This window comes from Macrobrachium rosenbergii, chromosome 26 (genome assembly GCF_040412425.1).
Source record: "Macrobrachium rosenbergii isolate ZJJX-2024 chromosome 26, ASM4041242v1, whole genome shotgun sequence".
Taxonomy (NCBI): Eukaryota; Metazoa; Arthropoda; class Malacostraca; order Decapoda; family Palaemonidae; genus Macrobrachium; species Macrobrachium rosenbergii.
Window position 1 is genome coordinate 41,090,621 of NC_089766.1, and position 25,000 is coordinate 41,115,620.

Below are 25,000 nucleotides of genomic sequence, written 5' to 3' on the forward strand. Positions count from 1 at the left end.
GTGATGAAATTAATAATAAAGTTTTATATGTGGGTACTTTTACAAACTATCGTTAAGAAAAATGGTTTTATTCAACTCCGTAAAAAGCGCGCCTTAAATTTACAGGAGCTCAGCTTCAGTAGATTTATCGGTTTCCATATAAAAATGTTGGGGTTTACAATGCTAAGATATTGTCATGGGGAGATGGACGTTCTTCGTGAGTATCTTTCCTGCGCTTATAACTCTTCTTCCTCCCCCTGCTTAATTGATGACCGGAGCATTCGCAGAGGAAACATCTAGTTTGAGGGAAAAAAGTGAGCAGAACACAATCTCCGCACCTTGAGATAATGGAAAAGGACTTGAGACGTGTCATCCTTGATTAATGACCCATTTATCTATTTTCTCTAAATCTCGCGTAGTTTCTGGTTGGAGAAAAATATCGAGATTACAATTTCACAGAGTTTTTCTCTATACATTTTTCTTAAAGTCATTATCTATATACTGCAAATTTCAATAACATCTCCGATGGCTACGCGAGTGAAATCTGAAACGGCACATTAAAAGCAAAGATGAGCATTGGAATTTCAGTTGTGGCGCCCGCGACGCGATGTTGAGGAGTTTTGGTTAATATCAATGTATATAGCCTGCCTTTTTTTTTTTTTTTTTGATTCTTCCTTTAATTCTTTCGTTTTCCTTTGTTTCCTCGTTTCTTTCTTTCTCACTTTATTTCCTTCCTTCTCTTTCTTTCTTTTGTTCTCTCTTTCTTTCGTCCCTTCCTTCTTTCCTTCTCTCTTTCTTTCTTTCTTTTGTTCTCTCTTTCGTTCTTTCTATCTTTCTTTCTTCCCTTCTCTCTTTCTTTCTTTCCTTCTTTCTTTATTCAAGGCATCATTCTGAATTTCCCGTTGGAGCTGAAAAAGTAGCCTATCGGCTACATGGTCTTCTTCGTGTAACATTTGCGAAAGAGGTTTTAAGCGCTTTGCAACCTCTTCCTGCCAGCAGCGTTTTCATCGGTACGGGCCACATTTTCTGTCGAACTCATGGTTAAAAAGTTGAGCGGGAAAACTTAAAATAAGAGGGATGAGGTAAAGAAGTCAGAGTGAAACAGATAAAAAAAAAAAAAAAAAAAAACTATATCAACGAAGTGAAAGAACTTAAAAAAAAAAAGGCGAATGGGTGTAAAGAACAAGTTAAATATAAGTATTGTGAATATTAAGAAAGATATCGCACAGGAATAAAATCAAATAAAAAAAAGACACGGAAAAATTATACATCTTGATTGCGTTTGTAAGTACATAGAAAAAATTTACATGCATAAAGCTAATTACGAATCGAATATATTGTAGACTGTTTCAAGGGTTAGGAGAGAGAGAAAGAGAAGAAGAAGAGAGAAAAAGATAGAGAGGGGGAGACAGGAAGAAGAAGAAGAAGAGGAGAGAGAGAAGTTCACGTTCTATTATGTTGACGCCCATACAGTACCAAACACCTCCCCTCAAGCTCCTGCCTTCGTCTGTCGAAACACGCGCAAGATGGCACTTGTTGACCAGGGCGTCATCTGGTCTCTAAAAGGACGGGGCCCGGGGGGGCATGGGGCCTTCTGAAAATTATACGTTTAATATAATCGACTGATTTATCAATATTAGTCAGTCAACAAGTTTGTAAGTTCACGATTTACAGATTGGCTAAAATACGGCACAAGTCTTCTGTGACATCATCAATATACATTTCTACTTAACTCTGTAGAGACTAGATCAGTATTTAATGTTACAAACTTTTTCAGTATAAGTAATAAGGATAAAAATAAACATTATTTTATGGTGCAGTATATTATAGGATTCATAGGACTCCACTGAGAGTCTAAAATAATGATGTCCTGTAACAATAACAGCCTTTTACTCCAATGTGGGTTTAAACATCTAAGGTTAGGGATGGTAGCAAAAGAATGAGAATTTACTACTTGCGACAGTACTACAGTAGTGGAAAAGCAAGAGAAAGTATAGAAGGGGACAATACTGAATGAATTGATTGTTGCATGTATGAAATGAAAATTTTGCAAACAATAACATAGTAGGATGAGAAGAGAAGTAGTGGTGGAGGATAGAGATGCATGCAGGCAATTCATTTGTGGGCACCCCTTCGAGGATTCAAGCATTTTTGCAATTGATAAAGAAAGTGCTTACCTCTGGATACAGCCAAACAATATAGATGCATTAAATATTGCCAAAAATATTTTCTCGTGTATCTGGCACTTTTTTTTTTTTTTTTTTTTTTTTTTTTTTTTTACAAATTAGCTATGTCTTGAGGGTCAAGTGCAGCAAGTTGTTCTTGGTGAACATGGCAGATCACAAGATGGTTAAGCCGTTTTTGGGTTATGGTGGAACACAGCCAAGTTTTCATGCGCCTAAGTGCACTGAATGACCATTCAGCCTCACATGAACTTTCTGGAGAGGCCAAAAGAAGTCTCGGCAAGCGCTCAACCTATGGGAATATTCTTCGAACTTCCAGCAGCATATTTGCAAATGCCTTTCAGTAGTCCACAACAGATGTACCATTCAGCTGATTGTGGAAGAAATTAATTTCTTGCTTTAAAGAATCAGAAAGTTCTGGATATTCCTTGGCTGACTCCTCTTTGAATGGCCCAGTTAAGAGCATTTCACTTAAGTCACGGTATATTGTGAGATCAGATGAAGTGAAATACTTATTTAAATACTCTAAGGCACTGTCAATAACTTTGAAGGATTCTACTCTGTAATACTCCTCTGCACAACTGGGAGTATACTCCTGAGAACCATCATCAAGCCTCTGGAATCTTGCGCTTGTGAGGGAGAATCACTGGCTCCAGTTCACACTCCTCAATTTTCTCCTGTGGAACTTCAAAAATTTCCTTAAACTTGTCTTCTATACGAAGGGATTTGAGATTTTCTGCAGTTGCTTTGACAGCAGCAAGCATTTAATTAACTGTGACTTTTGAACTTTGAAGAGCCTTATTAAGATTTTCTAGGACCTGTAGAACAGGCAGAGAGATAAGCAAAGAGCCCAATGACACACTTTCCTGTTAACAATCATTTATGAATACCACTGGGTCGTGCTGCTGTAGATGAACCAAAGTCATTAGCTGCTTTTTGAAGGGCCTCCAGAGCTAGTTTATGGTTATCCAAAGCAGACTTTACTGAAGGTCCATGAGTTAACCACCGAGGTCTACCACTTTACTAGTTGTAACTTTAAAACATAATATATTTGTAGAAAAATAATGTCTAATAGGAAAATCAAAGGCTTAGATGTAGGAAAAATAATAATAGACTCACAGGAAGCTGTTGCAAGTGTTGGCGTTTGCCGACTTCCTATGTAAACAATGGGATTAATCAGTCAAAACTTAAATGAACAATTAATCTGACCACGAACCTTGTTGAGAATTTTCTCAACAGCAAGTCAGTGAATCTGGCTCTTGCCTGATGTTCTGCACTTGATACAAAGTCTAAAAATGACACCGACACTGAACTAGCACAAACAGATGGCAGCTCTACAAACACAAGGGCATTTTCAAGTTTTATTACAAAAATAAACTATGGCAATACAAAAATAAACCTGAGCTATTTACATTTACGTTAATTACCAAAAAACATAATCAATTTGCATGAACATTACTTTAACACTGACTATGGCCGGGCTAACAAACACTGATAACCACATGGTCATTGATAAATACACAAATCAAACTCCCAGAAAAGAGAATTGCACCGAGGTACTCAGTGCTCTACTTTAAATCTAACAATGTGGGCTTTGATACCAATGCCAAATTCTGAATGTACTTCCAAACACAAAGAATAAATCCTGGACTGCATGTTGGTCGCTTACTAAGGCACTAAAAATTACTCTTTAACAAACTTACCCATATTAGGACTTAAACTAGTGAGCATATACAACTTTATCACTGGACATAATACATGTCCACGCAAAACAAAGGATGGCCTCGATTAGGACCGATGAAAATGATGGTGCAGGACTCACAAGTTCTATTGAGATTCGGCCATCAACCAGCTTTCAAGTTTTAGAGCCTACCTGCAGAGCCTCTGGCTCGCTTGGTATCTAGGAGAAGAATGGGCACAAGTTGCTCTGCAGCAGCTTATATACGCCCTTGCACTATAAGCAGGATGTTGGACACTATTCTATGCCTTATAGTCATACAATACAAAAAACAATGAAATGTAAACAATGGCACAACGGTGCTCGTCTCTCGGTAGCACGCAAAACTATCAAATTATCTAACTATAATGGTCCCTGGACCTTATAGTTGCCTTCTTGGAGCCAATATTTCATTTTCTCACGTTGGGCTAGAGCTATTTTCCTTTTGGGTCTACCCCTAACTCTGTCAACATTTACTTCATTCTGTTGATGGGTACTTTCTTCACCCACTGTCTCTGATTCATGATCAATTAGTTTGTGATTATCAATATTGACCACTACATGTTCACTATCATTCATAGTACGATCAATACTTCATTCAACACTTACGAGTTCGTCCTCGTTAATCAGTTCATTTGACACGACATCACAGGTACTGTCTTCATGTTAGTCATTCACCTCTAACATGATAATGTGTTCGATCACCATGAGACATTCTTCACCTTCACACAAAACCTTTGCTGAGTGAACGACATCATCCTCTCCACGGTAGAGTTGTATAATTCTTCCGAGAGGCTAGACTTTACAACGTCTGTCGATCTTTTTTACTAAGACGAAGTCAACGTTTCTGAGTGGAGTCGGCATACCAGGGCCTAAATCATGACGTTGGCGTAGGGCCTGTAGATACTCGGTGCCCCAATGTAATCTTTGTGGTGAAAGTATCAAGCATACCTTGTTCGGTGCTGCAGCAGGCAGCAAATGGATAGTCATACCTCATGGGAGATGTGACGGACTGAGGACTTCATCCTTGCAGACATCACCACAATAAGTAAGAGGATGGTTGTTGACGACACATTCTGCCTCTTCAACTAGTGTTCTTGCCTGTTCCTCATTAAACAAGGCTCTATTGAGTGAGACTGTCATTCAAACATCCGCCCTTTCCAAGGCGAGCGTGAGTCAGTTCCAGTGATTTCTCTTTCTTCAAACATCCGCCAAGTTGCTTGCAGTCTTGAAGGTTGCATTATTGAGTATCTAACAGATGGGATGCCGTGATGGCAAATCTATTCAGGAGTGTATTCCTCTTTCTCTCAAATACAGGACTGAGTCACATCAGGATCCTCCTGGATGTTAACTGGATTGGTTCAAGTCCTACATGGTGAAACGGTGTCATCAGAGTCACAGGGCTTGGTAGCTGGGGCTGAGGAGGTTGTGACATTAGCTCTGAGCATCCTCTTATACTCTAAGACTACTATTTTCTTAAACAGACTCTTGTCTGAAAATTTAAATAACTGTATTGATGCCACAGTTTAGTTTTTATGTTATGAATATGTTTGGCATTACTAGTTTTCAATCGATATGAGGATATATCAGTTACTGATTAAAACCAAATTTAATTGTCTTGCCAAATAGGCATTTCATGAAGCCTCTCCGTTCTAAATATCTACACAGTGGGCCAATGATGGGATTGTTCTACTTAAGATAGCTTTGTTAAGGGGATCGGCCAGCCTAAAAAAAACCAATAATCTTTAAAAAATTCGATTTGCTGACATTCTAATTATAGGGTTCAAGAATGTGGATATTATGCTAAAATTTGCCGTATTTCTCTAGTTATGGCCTAAAATGTAACAATAACTATATACCCTTAAAACACCTGGTATAGTTTTTGCAATATATTAACTTCCTTTGAAATGAAATGTATAATGTCAATAATATCCTACTCACCTTTTTAGTTATTCCTAGCCATGTCGCACACGTCGTACCATGGTGAGTTGCCTATAAACTTCCAAGCTAGAAGGGACACGTGTCATCTGAACTCTGTATTTTCTGCGGTGTTTTTGTTTTTCACCGTGCCTAAAAGGTCAAGAGTTCACACTAGAAGGGCCAAGTGGAAAAGTCCAGGCGAGAAGCTGAAATTAGTGCCATGAGGAATGCGGCGGAGGTTGTGCCCACAAGCGGCGCAGGCAGCGATCTCTGCTGACCAGACCACATCCACCCCTAAACGCCTTTTTATTTGTTCGTCACTACCAAAGGGCAAAGATATTTTAGAAAAAAAAGCAGTAGCTAGGCTGATATTTTCTGAAAATAATCATAATAGCAAGACTTGATGAATTCTTGAATCACGAATCCTAATTGTGAATGTAAAAGTAATTCCCAGGATCCCAAGGGATGGATTAGAGACACTAGGCAACTTGTCTAAAGTAAACCTTGCAAGATCAACAGGGGACCAGGAACCTAAAATTTATGATGCACATAAATAATCAATTAATATTTTATTTATAATCATTTTGCATTATGAATACCCAAAAATAAAAATTAAAACCATAAATTTAAGAGTCTTTAGTCCCTTTTACTTTTTATGTAACTAAAACTTTGAAGGCCCGTTTCTCAAAACATAAGTTTTCTTTAAATGCATCTCCTCTTAGTATTGGACCAATCTAAATGAAATTTTAAATATGGGAAACATAAGATTAAAACAAAACCGGGGATTTTTAATATTTTGAGTCTGATTTTTGGCAATTTTTTTTCTGTAATTTTTCCGTGAAAATTTCATTAAAAAAAAAAAAATTCATATCTCGAAAAATAATTGAAAAATCAAAAATCCCCGGCTTTGCATCGAGAAGTCCATATGTGTTTTTATACGTGGTTCAAATCTCATCCCTTAAAACCAAAAAGCTAAATGCATTTACACGAAAAATGCTCTGGCGTCACAAAACCTAAGGTCACTGAACAAAAATTTTTTCCCCAGAAGTTCCATTGATTCTAACAAAATATCAACAACCTGCGTTTTGATCCCTTAATGGATCATCTCTAATCTTCATGAATTTACAAACATGTTGGAAATACTCTCCCTAAAAGTGAAGAAACGGAGCAGGAGGTGCTGGCTGAAGTTCCCTCTACAGATCTTGTAGTGCAGACATTACTACTGATGAAGATGCATTGTCTCGTGGGTCATCAGTTGCTGTTAGGGGTCCTGGGATTTGCAACATGGCTGGGCCTGTTGCTCACAAGGATTTCTCATGCAATTATTTGAGGTCTGCCCCATGGGACAGTACATTGGTTGGATTTTCCTTGGTTGAGGCATACTGCAACTCGAATCTGCACTCCTGTAGGATAAAGGATACCTCCCATGCCCTATTGGCTTTGAAAGGACTTTTGTTTTCAGTCTTGCTAACCACACATGCAATTGCCACTTAATCTCCCCAGATTGTTACTTTACTGAATTTAACGGTTTAACTGAGATACTTGGCTAGTCTGGCCCTGATGAGCAAAGCCATCAGCCCTAGTAGTGGGATCGTTAGTGTGTGTTTCTTCTACTAAGTTAGGGCCAGCATACAGGCACTCAGCATACAGGCACTCATTAAGTGACTGCCCACCACTTTGCTTTGAAGAAGCATTAAACACTACTCATATTGGTGTAGTTGTGCTTTCCTTAACTACCCCAAAGTGATGCATATAATAGCCCTCGATGACTGGGCTTGTCACTTTACTAATGAACCTGTTATGCACATACATTTAAATCTCATCGGAATATTGCTGACGGTACACAGGATCGCGACTGAAACGAGCTTCTAACGATTTCAAGTGAGCAATTGCAAGTTTATAATTGGTAGTTGGCCTCTCACAATCATGGAATGGCAGACTGACCTGATAACCTTACAAGCTTTGCTTAATGCTGCTTACAACACGTCGCATTGCGGCATAGTGCGAAACAGTAAATTGCTCATTGGGCTGAATGCCCAGCGTATCTAATCTCCACCACTTATCCACGTCATGCTCTGTTTCTTGAACTCTACACACACGACGTGTTCTTACAACAGACGTGTCAACGCCCTGTGTAGCCCATCCTGGGAGTCTCCCATAATGGGATACCCCATTAGGTATTACAAATAAATTGATAGCATCACATTTCCCTAAACCATACACAAAATGATTGAAATAATCAACTCCAATCAAGATCTCTACATTCTTAAGTGTACCACTTTCAACCTCCTGATCAGCTAGTGTGTAACCCTTCTGTTGCAAATGTTCTCTTACATTCAACAGCCCAGCGTTGTGAATGGGCATATTTACTTTATCATGAACTAACAACCCTAGCCTCAGGACTCACTGGCTTATTTTCAGCTGGTATGCTACTAAATTGAATTCTCCCTCTATCACATCAGTTGCAAAGGATGCAATATTCAATGAAACTTTTTTGAAGATGGGAAGGTCTAATTCAGTGGCCAAATGACTACTAATAAAGCTCCTTTGGCTTCCGGTGTCGAAAAATACTTCAGTCACATGTTCCTTATTATTGCTGTTATGAATAGTAGCTGATGCAGCTGGCAGCAAAGTAGGTGGCAAATCCACGCTTCTAGTAGAATTCAGTTGATTGGCAGTAACAGACGGCTTCTCATCTGATGTGTTACATTGATTGTTTACCTTAGGTTTTCTCTTCGGGCTCTCTTTTGACTGGCTCTGATTATGAGTGGTGGCTTTAGACACAAGTTTAGATTTAGGAACTATGTTACTAGTTGAAGCTACGTTAAGGTTTTGACCAGATTTTATGTTACTAGAACAAATGAAGAAATGATAACGTCCTCCACAAGTTTTGCAACTTTGGTTACTACTGCACGTATGTATCCTTTCATAAGACAATTGAAGCATCGTTGAATTTGCATTAAGACTCTCTTACGGTTGTTTACACAAACAAATTTGTGACAATCATTTGTGGAATGCCATTTGTTGCAAAAGGGACAAGATTTGATGTGATCAGCAGCTGATGGCTGTTTTGGTCTTAGGCCCTGAGGAGTTGGAAGATGTCATCATAATCATAACGTCACTCAAAGTATGAATGTGAAAGTCTAGAGCGCCATACAACTTGGTTATCGAATAATCTGACGTACACAAAAAGCTGACAACTTGCGGATAGACTCCCCCTGCAACAAGTCTCTTGTTCACTAAGTTAAGTACTATCCCTTCCCCACCTAACATTGGGCTAAGTTTGTCAATTTGCTCCAGCACAATAGCAAGTCCAATATGAAACTTCTTGAGGCTTTCATGCTCAAAGGTAGGGATAAGCAAATCCCCTAGGTGATTGAATAACAGAGTTAACATCTGTTGTGAGTTACCGCATAACTCATCTAGCAGACGGATTGTTACTTTGTAGTTCTCCGCTGTGATGCTCAACGACTAAGTGGCTCTTCTCCTGGTACACTAAGCTAAGCAGGTGTATGAACTTGGTGATCGGATTTAGCTCCAGACAGTTATGCACAAACATCAAAAAGCTGTTTGAATTTTGCATATTCACTCATATCCCCTTTAAAGACAGGCAATTTAATCTCCTTTAACTTATCTTGAGAGGGTTGATAAGTCTGGGAAAGTTGCGAGACTCTCGGCTGAAGGGCACTTTTAGCAGTTCCAGCACCACTGAGTGCATTGTACACATCTCCCTTAATGACTCCACCTAACTTGACCACAGACCTAAAATATCGGTTAGTTCGTCATGATCTCGTTCGATCTTTTTAATGAAATCCCGATATGTCTCTACCAGTTGAGTCTGTTGTAGTTCTCGGTTGGCTTCTTTCAGGTAATGAGAAAGGAGAGTTGTCAGAGCTGTTACCTTAGCTACCATTTCGCTACTAGTTTAATCAATTACTAAAAGGTTACTCTACGTTACTCGATTGAATCTTTGCAAAGGAATTTACTGCACTCTTTGGAGTGTGCGCTGTTCGCTCCTAATCAGGTGCATTAAGCTGCTGAGAAAAATGCCTAGCACATCCCCATTAAAGTGCACACCTTCTCTAGCCTTAACGTAATGGTATACGTTCGCATTTATTGACACACGCGAAACACCATGGCTCTTTCGTTTGCTACAATAGCAGCGAATCCAGGTGCTCAAATTCCACACTTGTGTGTTGTAAGTTACCGATGTGATATTGAGGCAATTAAGAGCTGGATAGTCTCAACTCGGCACTGCAAACCACCAGTGTTCGTATCAAAGCCCTTATTCTCTCTGCCAAGAATGTCAGTCTGTCCCACATAGGTTTTGGGTCGTGCACCGCCAGATCATTTCCGCCCACATATAACACAATGAAATCATAATTGCACGTCCAGAATTCTTCGTTTTCAAAGTGTGTGGTGAGGCCACCTGGTTTTCTTAAGATCTCCACAACCACTCCTTCCATTACCGGTAGGAGAGGAGGCAGTTGTGAATGCCCTATTAATGCCACCCAAAATGGCCTAGCCTAACCACGTGTGTCCTGGCTCAGTGGCTTTGTATCCGCTGTCAAAGGACCAAAATTGTAGAGAATTTTCTCGACAGCAACTCTGTGAATCTGGCTCTTGCCTGATGTTCTAGGCTCGATACAAATTCTGAAAAAGACACCAACACTAAACTAGCACAATAAGGTGGTGGCTATACAAACACAAGGGAATTTTCAAGTTTTATTACAAAAATAAACTGTGGCAATACAAAATATACCTGAGCTATTCACATTTACGTTAATTACCAAAAAATACAATCAATTTACACGAATATTACTTTAACACTGACTATAGTCGGGCTAACAAACACTGATGACCACGTGTTCATCAAGAAATACACGAATCAAACTCACAGAAAAAAGAATTGCACCGAGGTACCCAGTGCTCTACTTTAAATCTAACAATGCAGGCTTTGCTGCCAATGACAAATTCTGAAAGTACTTCCAAACACAAAGAATGAACCCAGGACTGCGTGTTGGTCACTTACTAAAGACACTAAAATTTGTCTAAACTCTAACAAACTTACTTGTATTAGGACTTAAACTAGTGAGCACATACAACTTTATCACTGGATATGGTACATGTCCACGCAAAACAAGGGATGGCCTCTATTGAGACCAATGAAAATGAACTGGATTTCAAGTTTTAGAGTCTACCTACGGAGCTTCTGGCTCGCTTGGTATCTAGGAGAAGAGTGGGCACAAGCTGCTCTGCAGCAGCTTATATACACCCACTTCCGGAATGTTCCAAAATTCCAGATTCACAAGGATCTTTCTACAACTAAGTTTCTCACGTGCAAAACTCCTGTATGGTAGGTTGCATCTTCAGTTGAAGATGCAACCTACCATACACTTTTCCGAAATAAAGAACACGTTACAAGCAAAATAATTACAGCACTTTACAATCCAGAACCATCACATACTTCCATGTCAGCCCGACTCGATGCGTAGTTGGCACGTACGATTACAATTTCTACTGATATATTAAAATGACTAGATGGCAATGTTATGTTGGCAAAATCCCTGCAGAAGATTTTGCCGACAAACCTAATGAAAAATCACATAATCTATTTCATTATTATTTTAATATTTTATACTTGTTTGTGTTGAGTATATATTTTATATTATTAACAGCCTCATTTCCAGCATCTGTTATATAAAACTTCGAGGAAAAAAGTGAGGGTGACAGTTGATATGTTGTCCCCCCATGAACTAAAGGATACCAAGCATCTTTCGCTCATTCACCTATAGAAGTTAAAATTGGGGTAACACACATTCCATTTGGGTTCGTAATTAGTCACCACTGAGATTCAGAGAAAAAGAACTTGGTGAACGCAGATTTGAGTCTCATGATGCGCGTAAAATCGCATTTTTTTGTTTTGTTTTTTACTCCATATCACCGGTTCAGCGCTCGTATAAGAGTAATTAATCAACACAGAGACAGATCCTTTGAAAGATGATTACCCCCTTTGTATGGTTAATGGTCATTGTAGGTAAATCCCTAATTGGATATTTCACAATCGACGACAGATGAAAATATATAGGTATCAGAAAATCTTTTAATAAAAGTTGTTTCGAGGGTTAGGGTCAGAGAGGGAGGAGGGGGAAGTGGATGAAAAGGAGAGAGAAGGTTAAAGGAGGGGAGGGAGAAGGGGGATAGGGAAGAGAGGGAGGGGGTCAAAGGTAAGATGGAGGATTTCTTAATTGGTTCATCAGATATTTACAGAAGGTGAGGGCGTGATCAAATTCTTGTTACCTTATTGATATGTTTGTGTATGTGTGTGTGTGTGTGTGTATGTGTGTGTGTGTGTGTGTGTTGGGGGAGAGAGGGTCAGGTTACAACAGGTTGGGACAGTTGGGACTAACCTGGGTTTTCTCTGTGGCGAGGATTCCAACGCGTGATGGTGAGGATTAGTATTGTATTAATAGTACTTAATGTGTTTTTATTGTCATAAACTGTTTTATACTATTAGAGATTTGTCGCTTCTGCATAAGTGTGTTTATAATTCTGCATAAGTTTATTTATAGTTTGTATTTTGGACTCTTGGGCAGTTGCCTGAATTGAGCCATGGCGATACATAATTCAGCACACCTTACTTTTGTAGCGTTAGTGCGTGCAGATTAGCACTAATGCCTTAGACGAAAGGCTGTTGTTATCGCTTCCCTTTATCCTTCTCTCATCAACTGAATGTCCCAATATCCTTTTCTATTCCTTTTATTTAAATGTCACAACGAAATGGGAAAATTACTTCAACAATACCATTTTCTGCTTAAGGGAGTGAAAGATTAACATTTTTAGCCAACTTGCTTTTAAGAAAATTAGCAGTAAAGAAATGCCTTGCAGAAAATTAGATAGAGAGAGGAAAAACGTTGATCCATTTACGAATGCCGATATATTTTCGATGCAGTGATGAGGATCAGCGAAATATATTGTAAGGAATCGGTCCGTCATATATGATAAAAGACTTCTCATTAAGATCAGTTAAGTACCGCCTGTCAGAATATAAGAATAGAATACAGAATTTAGACCAAAGGCCAAGCGCTGGGACCTATGAGGTCATTCAGCGCTGAAATGGAAATTGACAGTAAAATGGCTTGAAAGGAGCAACAGGCGAAAAACTTGCAGTTGCACTATGAACCAAGTGTTAGGAGAGGGTGGAAAGGAAGATGGAAGAAAGAAGGTATGAACGGGGTAGGTACATTAAAAGGAATGTAAAGGGGGTGCAGCTAGGGGCAGACGGGACGCTGCAAAGAACCTCAAGTAATGCACCTCCCGTCACAGTAGACTTTAATGTTCATTTGAGTGTATATGATACTTCTATACATTAACTCTAGAAATTCAGTCGTTATTTTGAATAAGAAGTTTTTTTGTTCCTAGTTTCAGGATGATCGTGACTCGGAATCCGCTGGTAATACTGGGAGTGGTTCTTACCGCCTGCATTCTTGCCCTTGCTACAGGAATTGTCGTTGGTAAGCGCAGTTTTTCTTTCATATATACATTATTTACTAACTTGTTAACTTCCTACTAATATACATTTTATTGTGAATATGGCTGGCCAGCTGAAATAACTTAGTTCCATTATTTTCAGGCAGTCGATTTGTAATGTTTGTTTTCAGATCGAGTTTCCTTCCAAAAACAAAAGGTAATAAACATAAATTATAAATTCAAACATGGCAATTGAAGAACATACGTCACCTCTTTACGCTTGAAATTGCAGGAAAAATTTGGGCCTAACAATTACATTTCAATAACAGTTTCATTATTATTTAGTGCCTATTTATAGTCCATTTACCTTTTAAACTAAGACCATGAAGGTCTGGAATTATAAGGACGTCTTTTTTTGTTATCACTCCTGGAGAACAAGAAAACATTTGGCGCATAAGACTGTTTTTGTACGCCACGTTCTGTCTTAGAGAGAGAGAGAGAGAGAGAGAGAGAGAGAGAGAGAGAGAGAGAGAGAGAGAGAGAGAGAACGAAACTTTACATCAGAGAAAATACTTGTGAATACTGCTATCTTCATAGCAAGAGAGTTTTACTAAAGATTATACTGACGTCAGTAAATGCCTGCCTACGACTAGGAGAAAATTTTCATCAGTGGCTGTTATGGAGTATGTTGTTGAGGGCTATTTTCCTGTACATCACTGACTACTTCTGAGACAGGGAGAGACAGACAATAGTGATATATATTGCTCTATTTTTTTCGTGAGAAAGAGATTCGGAGAAACACTTTCTACAGCACTGAGGAGTGTCAGATTACAGATTCCGCTGCTCGCCATTTAACGCCGATTTTTGGAAATGATGGGAACTCCCTAACAGGGCTCAGGCCCGAGTCCAAGAACCAGGGCAGGATTTATTTACCAGAGGAGTGCAAAAGGTTTGTGAATATATTTTGTTTCTGCATGACCAAAGAGTCCCAGAAAAGCGAGTCTTACAAAATTTCAGTAGTGGGCGTGTCTGTTATGACGTCATCAACATGGCCGCCAGGCGCAAATGGCCGACCCCATTCCATTGACCATAGCTTCTCTTGTAATTACCTATACAAACGGGATTTTTTTTTTTCAAAATGTTCCCAATAAAAGTTAGAATCTTTTTTGTTTAAATACATATTTACGTATCCTTAACACTTTTTCTGGAAATTTTGCTCAGTCATAAAAAAGTGTGGTTTACTTTTTTTCCCGCTCGTCTAATTTGCTTTTAAAGTCTTCGTTGCCAGTGTATATAAAACTCGTTCTGTTCTCTTGTACCTCATTCTTCTATTCATAAGGAAAGGAGCACACTTCTCGACAGAGTACAAATGTCCACAATTCTTTCCGTCTTTATTTTTACGTGTAAGAACCTTCCATATAACATTGATTCACATGTTTTCCAAACTTTGTTTTGCCTTTTATTTTTTTACTTTTTTTTCTGCTGGGTAAATCTCGGTTTTCATTTTTCTTCTGGTGTATATATATATATATATATATATATATATATATATATTATATATATATATATATATATATATAAATATATATAGCATATATATATAAATAAATATATATATATATATATATATATATAAATATATATATATATATATATTATATATATATATATATATATATATATATATATATATATATATATATATATATATATATATATATATATATATATATATTATATATATATTATTTTATATATATATATATTTATATATATATATATATATATATATATATATATATATATATATATATATATATATATATATATATATATATAATCTATCTCGATTTAATTTGCCTTTTGTTTATTGAGAATGAGTCGCCGCCACATGGCCGATTTTGGTTAGATATCAGAGCAAAGTTATCAACATTTTGATCTGTCCTTCTTTTTACCTGGAACAGATATTGAGATGACACCGATAAAAAAGGGCAAAGATAGGAGACTGAATGCCGCTCCCTGAGCAGCTTAGCCCAACTAAGCTGCTTAAAACAACCTTTCTAAAGGCAAATTAAGCTGCCTGAATTGTCTTTTTTCTGCAGGACACCGGGGAAGAGGCAACCGATCGCTGACCACCTGGCAAATGACACATCGTTTGCACACGGCCTCAGTTAAAGGCAGAAGTGCACATGGCACCGACACCCGGCCGGAGCCTTAAAAGGGACAGACAGGAGATCTAAGGGGCAGTAGGCAGTGAGCAGTTAGTCACGTGAGCAGTAGACGTACGGCAGCAGTCTTAGTTGTAGGGGAGGCCGTTAGCCATACATGCAGGAGAGTGATACATTTGCTGAGAGACCATTCATTCCTACCTGTTCAACTCCAGACGACAGTCATCCTTGAGGGACCATGTGCATCGTCAGTGTGATCGTCCCTCGTCATCCTTCGCTAGAGACCCGCTTCCCCTGAGGTAAAGTGCTAGTAAAGACTTTTCAGTCACGACAGTTTGCCCTAGAGAAGGTTACCGGAGTGCCAGTATTTCACCTCTATCCTTGTGCCAGTTTATCCAGTGCCATTTCCAGTGTCCTGTGTTCAAGTGTAAAGTGGTCATTCATTCCTCGAGCCCTTGGCACCCTCAGTGCAGACTCAAGTCATATCCTGTGTTATATAGAGGGACCTATTCGCAGTGAACTCATCTTGGACTGTGCCTTGCCCTTAGTCAAGACTCCAGTAGAAGGATCTTCAGGTGTTGCAAGCCCTCTAACAATTTACTTACCCATTTTCCCTTCTAATGCTTTCTTTTGTGAATATAGTTCTTATATTTATCCCAAGTGTTTACATAACATTTCCTTATGAGGTAGAGTCTTCAGCTCCTAACATCACCCCTTTTTCTTTGTTTTTACAATTTACCTTTATAAGTCAGAACTCCAAGGCAAATTATATATAAGTTTCTGTTGCTGGCCTGTAAAAATACCATAAACCCATATAAATACATATATATATATATATATATATATATATATATATATATATATATATATATATATATATATATATATATATATATATATAATATATATATATATATATATATATATATATATATATATATATATATATATATATTATATATATATATATATAATCATTGCCTATATATTATACACTCATCAGTGTATATATATATATATATATAATATATATATATATATATATATATATATATATATATATATATATACAATATCCAGACACACACACTGCAGTGTATATATGTGTATTGATAAACAGGCAACGACTTATCAAAAGTTAATCATTGTTTCAGTGAGATATTAAGTAATTTAGTAATTTGCTTGAACGCAGTGGAGTCACTAAAGCTGCAGATTCAAATCCTTTTGAGGATCTATCTACAGTAGGTCCTCAGACACCTCTTAGCAATACTTCATCTGGTCAAGCAATAATGAGAAAGTAACAATGGATATTCTTTCCTTTTCTTCTAAAGGGGGATATGCTGTTAAAACATTTCAAGCCTTATATACCCTAAGAATATTGAAAAGCCTATACCACGGAATTTGGTAAACAATTGTGCGTCTTCCATGATATCAAGTAACACGAGCAGGAAAGAAAAAAAGTCGGAAGTCGCCAACTACACTTTAGATGCCTTTGGAAGTCATTCATATGGAGGCTGCTCAAAATTATAACATAATGAAAGTCATGGAATCTCCTCTCACCCCGGTGCCATTTGCCCATGCACAAATTGGTGGAATTATAAATAAAAGAGACACAAGTAAGCTGCTGTAATGCACATGTTAGAGAAGCACCAACTCATAACCGTGGAGAAAGATGTGAATGGAGATCTAGCACGCACAGACGTGACCATTTATGATGGCATGTTCTTGTTGCAGACTTTGAAGATGCCAGAAACATCCGAAGCTCTTGGACAAAAATTACTGGAGATCGTCGTTTGCTGTACAACCTCTAAGGAAATATATATACTGTTTTGATACATATGGTTACCACACTATAAAAGACTGTGAACGTGAACGGCGGTCAATTGTGCCAACTGGTGACATTAAGGTAACAGGAAAGGACCAGAAAACCCCCCAAAACCATCAGACGCATTTAGAAATGAACAGTTTAAAATATTTCTGGTGCCTTTTCTGTGCAAAGAGTGGAAAAATCAGAGAATGCTGCTCTTCTTGGAGAGAAAATTCTCTAGATTGGAGTAGAAACTAAAAGCTATAAATACATTTGCAAAGCTGACAATGTAGAAGTATCAGAAACACTTGACTTTCCTTGCCATCATCAAGAGGCGGACACAAGGATACTGCGGCATATTCACCAATTATCAGGTGGTAATGACCATAACAGAAGTATCCTGGTAAGAGCAAATGACACTGGTGTAATGGTACTATTATTCTACCATCAGAAAATCTTCCCCAAAGCTCAGATCTGGCTTGATTGTGGCGTATCTTCAAATAACAGCCGACGGATGATCAACGTCACATGCATTGCAAAGGATCTAGACCGTGATTTGATAGAGGCTTTGCCTAGCTACCATGCCTTTACAGGGTCCGACTTTCCAGCAGCATTTGCAAGAAAGGGTGAGGTCAAACCTTTTGAAATTATACGGAAGAATCCTGAATATCAAAGAATACTGAGTCAGCTGGAGAATCGCTATCGCTAAATGCTGAACAAGTTGCTGGACGGGAGAAATATGTAGGTGCAATGTATGGTCAAGCGAGGTATTCCTCAGTAACTGATGTGAGGTACGGTTTGTTCATGAAAAAACTACACTTGAGTGCCAGTCTAACAACTCTTCAAAAGTTAAAGGTATTGATCTAACAATGCTGCCTCCCTCTAAACCTTCTTTGTTGCAAGAAATTAAAGGAGGCAATGCAGTTTCATGGCTGTGGAAGAGAGCATTGTGTCAGAAACCACATGATGGTTTTGATCCCACTGAACATGGGTGGAAGGTATCTAGAAAATGATAGATTTCACATACAATGGTATGATGGTCCAACTGTACCGGATAATCTAGAACCTGTCACTGAAGAGGACTCTGACAGCAACGATGAAGAAAGTGACATTTATTTTGGTGACAGTAGTTCTGAAGAAAATTATGAGGAAGATATGAAGTATTACACTGTACTTTCATAGCGATGCTTTTTCATAATGTCTCGTTTGACTTATCGCAGTTATGATGGAGGTCTTAAGATTGAAAGATGTTATTTTTCTTATTATGTTTCTATTCACTGCAATCTGTTTTCCATCTTGAAATAAGATGTATCGTGCTTTATGTGTATGTATTATTTCTCTAATATATATAATGAACACAAATTTTGCATTTTATTCTCAACAACTGATATCGACATCATAGGCACTAATGAGAATCCAGTGTAGCATGAAAAAAACGAAAAGACATAAGCTACACTAAAAGGAAGTTAAGAGGGATCAAGCAGTTATAATTTCCTCATAGACCGCATTTATAAAACTAAGTATTAGGGGTCCCCGCCCCCACAAGGGGTTGGGGGATTATCTTGTGGTTTGAACTTAGTTTCCAAAGCCCTGTATGGATGCCCAATACACGAGGACATTAAAAGCAAATTAGACGGAGCGGAAAAAAGTAAACCACATTTATAAAAGCTAATTACCCTTATTAGGGATTGGAGGATTATATTACTGATTGAGTTCGATTTCTAAGACCCTAAATGAATCTTCATATTATAGATTGGCTTATCAATTAAGCATTTCGGTATTCGGACGTGAAGCGCCACACAGTATAACCTACCTATTGGAGGCGCGACTTCACTACCTCGATACCTTGACTGGAACGAAAATTTAATCTTTTTGCCCAATGCCGCTCACCTAAACCTTCTTATGATATACATCTTCTGAATCCTCATGAAAAGAGGCAACGTTTTTGTACCCGTCCATTTTTTCATGATTCTTTTGGTTTTCGAGTAAATTCACGTTAAACTTTATACTTGTCACCAGTTAAAGCCATTTTTTTTATGTTGAGTACAATTTCCAGAAAAAGTGTTACGGATACGTAAATATGTATTGAAACAAAAAAGATTCTAACTTTTATTGGGAACATTTTGAAAAAAAATCCCATTTGTCTAGGTTGATTAGAAGAGGAGCTATGGTCAATGCAATGGGGTCGAGTCATGTGCTCCTGGGGGGCCATGTTGATGACGTCATAACAGACACGCCCACCACTGAAATTTTGTGAGACTCGCTTTTGTGAGACTGGTCATGTAGAAACAAAATATATCCTCAAACTTTTTGCACTTGTTCGGGTAAATAAATGTTTCCTGGCTCTTGAACTATTTATCATACAGGTTTTACCTAACCTTTTGGACATTTACAGTTGATGGCCTATACAATATCAGACTTTGTTTCAATTCCAGAAGTTAATTTTTCTCAATTCTTTATCCTGGAGTCATTATGATTTTTAAAACATTAAGCTTATTGTAAAGAAAAATAGTTTTTCAATGACTCGGTAAGGTAAAGCGCAATGTGCAATTAACAGATTGACAAATATTAAAAGCTTCAGACGGAATCAAGACTTTTTCAAGAGGAGGTTTATGATATTAGTAAATTAATCAAAAGAGAAAATTCTCAGTTATTCCCTGTTAATTAAAGCAGCAAACTCTTTACCGAATTCTCTGCTGATACCAATTTTGGTATTGCTCATAGACTGTTTCCGAGAAGTAAACAATGCAGCAATAGCCGTACAACGAAAGATGGTCAGTCGTCGTAACTTAGACCCTTAATTTGTGCAACAAACATTTAAGAGAATAAGACGGATGTACGGGTACATATTATCGTCAATTATTATTATTATTATTATTATTATTATTATTATTATTATTATTTAGGAGATAAAACATATTCAAATCGAAGAAGCCCACAGGGGCCATTGACTTGAAATTCAAGCTTCCAAAGAATATGGTGTTCTTTCGGAAGAAGTAACAGAAGGTAATGGTAAATACAGAAATATATCAGTTATTAGAAAAACATATAAATTAACAAATAAATATATCAAGGACTAAACAAATAAAAATGTAAGTAAACTGTTAAAATACGAGGGGAATTGTGTTGGGGTAGTAATGCATTGCATCGTCCCCTGAACTTCTGAAGTTCCAATTGCACGACATCCTCAGGGAGGAAATAAACCTAACATTAGATTAAACCAGGGAATGATGCAGTACAGACTTAATAATAAGACAGATGTACAATCACTCAAAAAAGTTTTGCAACATACTTCAAACTTTTCGGACAACAGCTTATAAGAGCGACATCTGGCGCTTTTGGCAACTCAGTTGTAAGCGCGTGAAACAGCTGAACACTAGTGGTGGGTCCGAGAAATTACCTGGCAATGATAAGCAGGGCTTTTTCTGATACTGCTTACTGTTGTCATATTTTACTTAATTAAAGGATGTTACTATAATACTTCAGAGGTCATCGCAGTTCTTATGTTTTAATATTTTCATCTCCAACTGCCATCACTATCGTTGTTTTATCTCCTTCAATATGTGTGAACTTTGTAGACATAGGCCTACGACTGTTACAAGTTGAACTGTTAGTCTTTAAACATCAACAAATATTGACTTTTGTAAAGATTTGCTTCACATTATTATTAATTAAATTTTTGAATGACTAATCCTATACCCTGTTGAACTAGTGAAACTTAATATAAAATATACTGAACTAGACTAACAGATCTCACGTCTATTTTGTAATACATAGAATATAATTGCACATACGACACACATACATACATACATACATACATACATACATACATACATACATACATACATACATACATACACACACAAACACACACACACACACACATATATATATATATATATATATATATATATATATATGTATATGTATATATATATATATATATATATATATATATATATATATATATATATAAACTGTTATCATGTGTAATTTCTCATTTCTTTCATTGCTACTTAGGCCTATCATTTTGATGCCTCTTTTGAAGTTAACTGATAACATATAACGCCTATTTTTGTATTTCTTATTACCTAAGTTTCTAAAGAATTAAAATTAGCTAGAAGTTCAACATTAATTTAGCTAATGCTAAATGCCAGCAGTGAAGAAGACTACCATGCTCATCAGTGGAGAATGTCTCCTCGTCGCAAAAAAAGATGACTCGTACAGAAATCATCGGCCACTGGATTATATTATAACGCAAACCCTAGCCTCTATTAATTTTGTGTTTCGTTTTGATATGAAGTGTTTCTTGGCAGGATGAGTATGATGAAATAATATCTTGGTCTCATGCAGCCTGTTACGGATGGTTTGAGCAGCAACTTGAAGGGGAGCGTAATGTTCTCTCTTTATAGCAACATCGGTAGTCAGGGGAGTTAGGCGGAGCTCCTTCAGTGATCATCCGATGATGATACTTAACAGTAGTGCAACAATGAGGTTGTCCTCCAGTTTTTACAATGAATTTATCATGTTTCCTCGTTCTCTCTGTTGGTGTATCCCTCTACACATGGTTGTTTTATTTACGCTGAGCTGCCGAGCAATATCTACGATAGAAACATTAGTCTTATGCAAGATAATGATTGTGGTCCGGCTTAGTGACGAGACAGTTTAAACTTTTCCTGCCCGAATGTGGAGTCACACGATAGCATACGACGTTATGAGATTTTTTCTTTTTTGTTTTTGACAACGATAATGGTTGAATTCTTTCTTTCTTTATATATATATAATTTCATTGATGGTTATTCAATATTATTTTATTGGTCAATAAGCTTTTATCTGGATTCGAAATATAGTTTCTTCTTTGACTCTTTTGCCCAATCATCTGAAGTGAAATTTTTCAAAATGTTTCGTCATTTTTCGTAATATGAATGTTTTTTCACTCACCATTCTTTTTATATTGTTAACCGTATGATTAATAATAAAATCGAATAAGAAAATTACATTTCTTGTAAATATCAAAAGAACAAATTACTGTTAGGTGAACGAAAACTTCTGGAACATGTTGCAAAACATTTTTGAGTGACTGTACATATTATTACTTAAAAAGACGATAATCAAGAAATAAATTTAGCATTAGTTTAGATCCGGGAATGATGCAGTATACATTTAAACCAATAATAAGACAGATGTACATATTATTGTTACTTAAAAAGACGATAATCAAGAAATAAATTTAGCATTAGTTTAAATCCGGGAATGATGCAGTGTACAGTCACTCAAAAATGTTTTGCAACATGTTCCAGAAGTTTTTGTTCACCTAACAGTAATTTTTTCTTTTGATATTAACAAGGAAATATAATTTTCTTATTCGATTTTGGTTATTAATCATATGGTTAACAATATAAAGAAGAATGTTGAGTGAAAAATTCATATTACGAAAAATGATGAAACATTTTGAAAAATTTCACTTCAGATGATTGGGCAAAAGAGTCAAAGAAGAAACTATATTTCGAATCCAGATAAAAGCTTATTGAACTAATAAAATAATATTGAATAATCATCAATGAAATTTATATATAAATAAATAAAGAAAGAATTCAACCATTATCGTTGTCAGAAACAAAAACAAACAATCTCATAACGTCGTATGTTATCGTGTGACTCCACATTCGGGCAGGAAAGTTAAACTAAACTGTCACGTCACTTGCACCGGTAAGTTGGGCAAGAGACTCATCCGCACCACAATCATTCGCTTGATAAGACTAATGTTTCTATCGTAGATATTTGGCAGCTTAGCGTAAATAAAACAACCATGTATAGAGGGATACAACAACAGAGAGAACGTGAAACATGATAAATTCATTGTAAACTCCATTTTTTTGTTAAGGATCATCATCGGATGATCACTGAAACCTTCTTATATACCTAACTCCCCTGACAACCGATGTTGCTATAAAGAGAACATTACACTCTCCCTTCAAGTTGCTGCTCAAACCATCCGTAACAGGCTACATGAGACCAAGATATTATTTCATTATACTCCTGCCAAGAAACACTTCATATCAGCGAAACAAAGAATAGATGCTAGGGTTTGCGTTACAATATAAATCCAGTGGCCGGTGATTTCTGTACGAGTCATCTTTTGCGATGAGGAGGAGACATTCTCCACTGATGAACATGGTAGTCTCCTTCACTGCTTGCATACTGGCATTTAGCATTAATTAAATTAATGTCGAACTTCTAGCTAATTTTAATTCTTTAGAAACTTAGATAATAAGAAATACAAAAATAGGCGTATATATATTCAGTTAACTTCATAAGAGGCATCAAAATGATAGGCCTAAGTAGCAATGAAAGAAATGAGAAATTACACATGATAACGGCATTATATATATATATATAAATTACTCAAAAGAAAAATATATATATATATATATATATATATATATATATATATATATATATATATATATATATATATATATATATATATTTGTGTATTATATATATATACTATATATATATATATAGCATAATGTATGCATGTATGTATATGTATGTATGTATGTATGTGTATTGTGTATAATTTATATTCTATGTATTACAAAAATAGACGTGAAATCTGTTAGTCTAGTTCAGTATATTTTATATTAAGTTTCACTGGTTCACAATATACATAGGATTAGTCATTCAGAAATTTAATTAATAATAATGTGAAGTAAATCTTTACAAAAGTCGTATTTGTTGATGTTAATAAGACTAATAGTTTAACTTGTAACAGTCGTAGGCCTATGTTTACAAAGTTCACACATATGAAGGAGATAAAACAACGATAGTGATGGCAGTTGGAGATGAAAAAAATTAAAACATAAGAACTGCGATGACCTCTGAAGTGTTATAGTAACATCCTTTAATTAAGTAAAATATGACAACAGTAAGCAATATCAAAAAAGCCCTGTTTAAGGGAAACTGCAGGTAATTTCTCGGACCCACCACTAGTGCTCAGTTGTTTCATGCACTTACAACTGAGTTGCCAAATAGCGCCAGATGTCGCTATTATAAGCTGTTTCCGAAAAGTTTTGAAGTATGTTGCAAAACTTTTTTGAGTGATTGTACATTTAAACCAATAATAAGACAGATGTACATATTACCCTAACTTAAAAAGACGATAAGCAGGATATAGACCTAACATTAGATTAAACCAGGGAATTATGTAGCATACATTTAAGAGATTAATAAGACGGGTGTACATATTTTCGTAAGTTAAAAAGACGATCAGCAGGAAATAAATCGAACATTAAATTAAATCAAGGAATGATGCAGCATGCATTTAAGAGAATAATAAGTTAGAAAATAACTTTATCCAAGCTTAAATCATGGTAATAATGAATCAAATTTATAATAAAAATCACCAAGGCATAAATCTCAAACTTTTTGAATAAAGGAGTAGAACAGGCACAACTTCACTGACACTCTTTGGCCTCGTCATTTGGATTTATTACACTCACCCAAACAGCTATGAAATTTCTAAAATACGGAGGCCAACGGAACTGGCTGTAAAAAAAGTAAGAAGCAACGACTTTGCTTGAAAAGAATGTAAGTCAATAAGATTTTAGAAAAGTAGCAGCAGGAAGAGAATTTCGAAGCTTGGCAGTTGAGATCGTAGGGGAATGTGTGAAGAGTTGTTTGCTGTGTTAAAACTGCAAGATAAGAGGAGAGACTCTCTCCAGGAAGTGAAAAGAAAAGTCATCAAAAT

The 25,000-nt window shown here is 36.7% G+C and overlaps 1 protein-coding gene across 2 annotated transcripts in view; it reads left to right on the forward strand.

Annotated features, from left to right (window-relative positions):
* The window catches only part of LOC136853137 (scoloptoxin SSD14-like), a 342,771-nt gene that overhangs the window by 156,569 nt on the left and 161,202 nt on the right, over positions 1 to 25,000 (forward strand). The window contains exon 2 of one of the 2 annotated variants that reach the window (XM_067128438.1): positions 13,204 to 13,313. In XM_067128438.1, coding sequence (XP_066984539.1) covers positions 13,229 to 13,313 — 85 coding nt within the window. In that variant the 5' untranslated portion in view covers positions 13,204 to 13,228. Of the gene's footprint in view, positions 1 to 13,178; positions 13,314 to 25,000 lie in introns of both variants that reach the window. The other variant, XM_067128439.1, reaches the window with a different exon arrangement.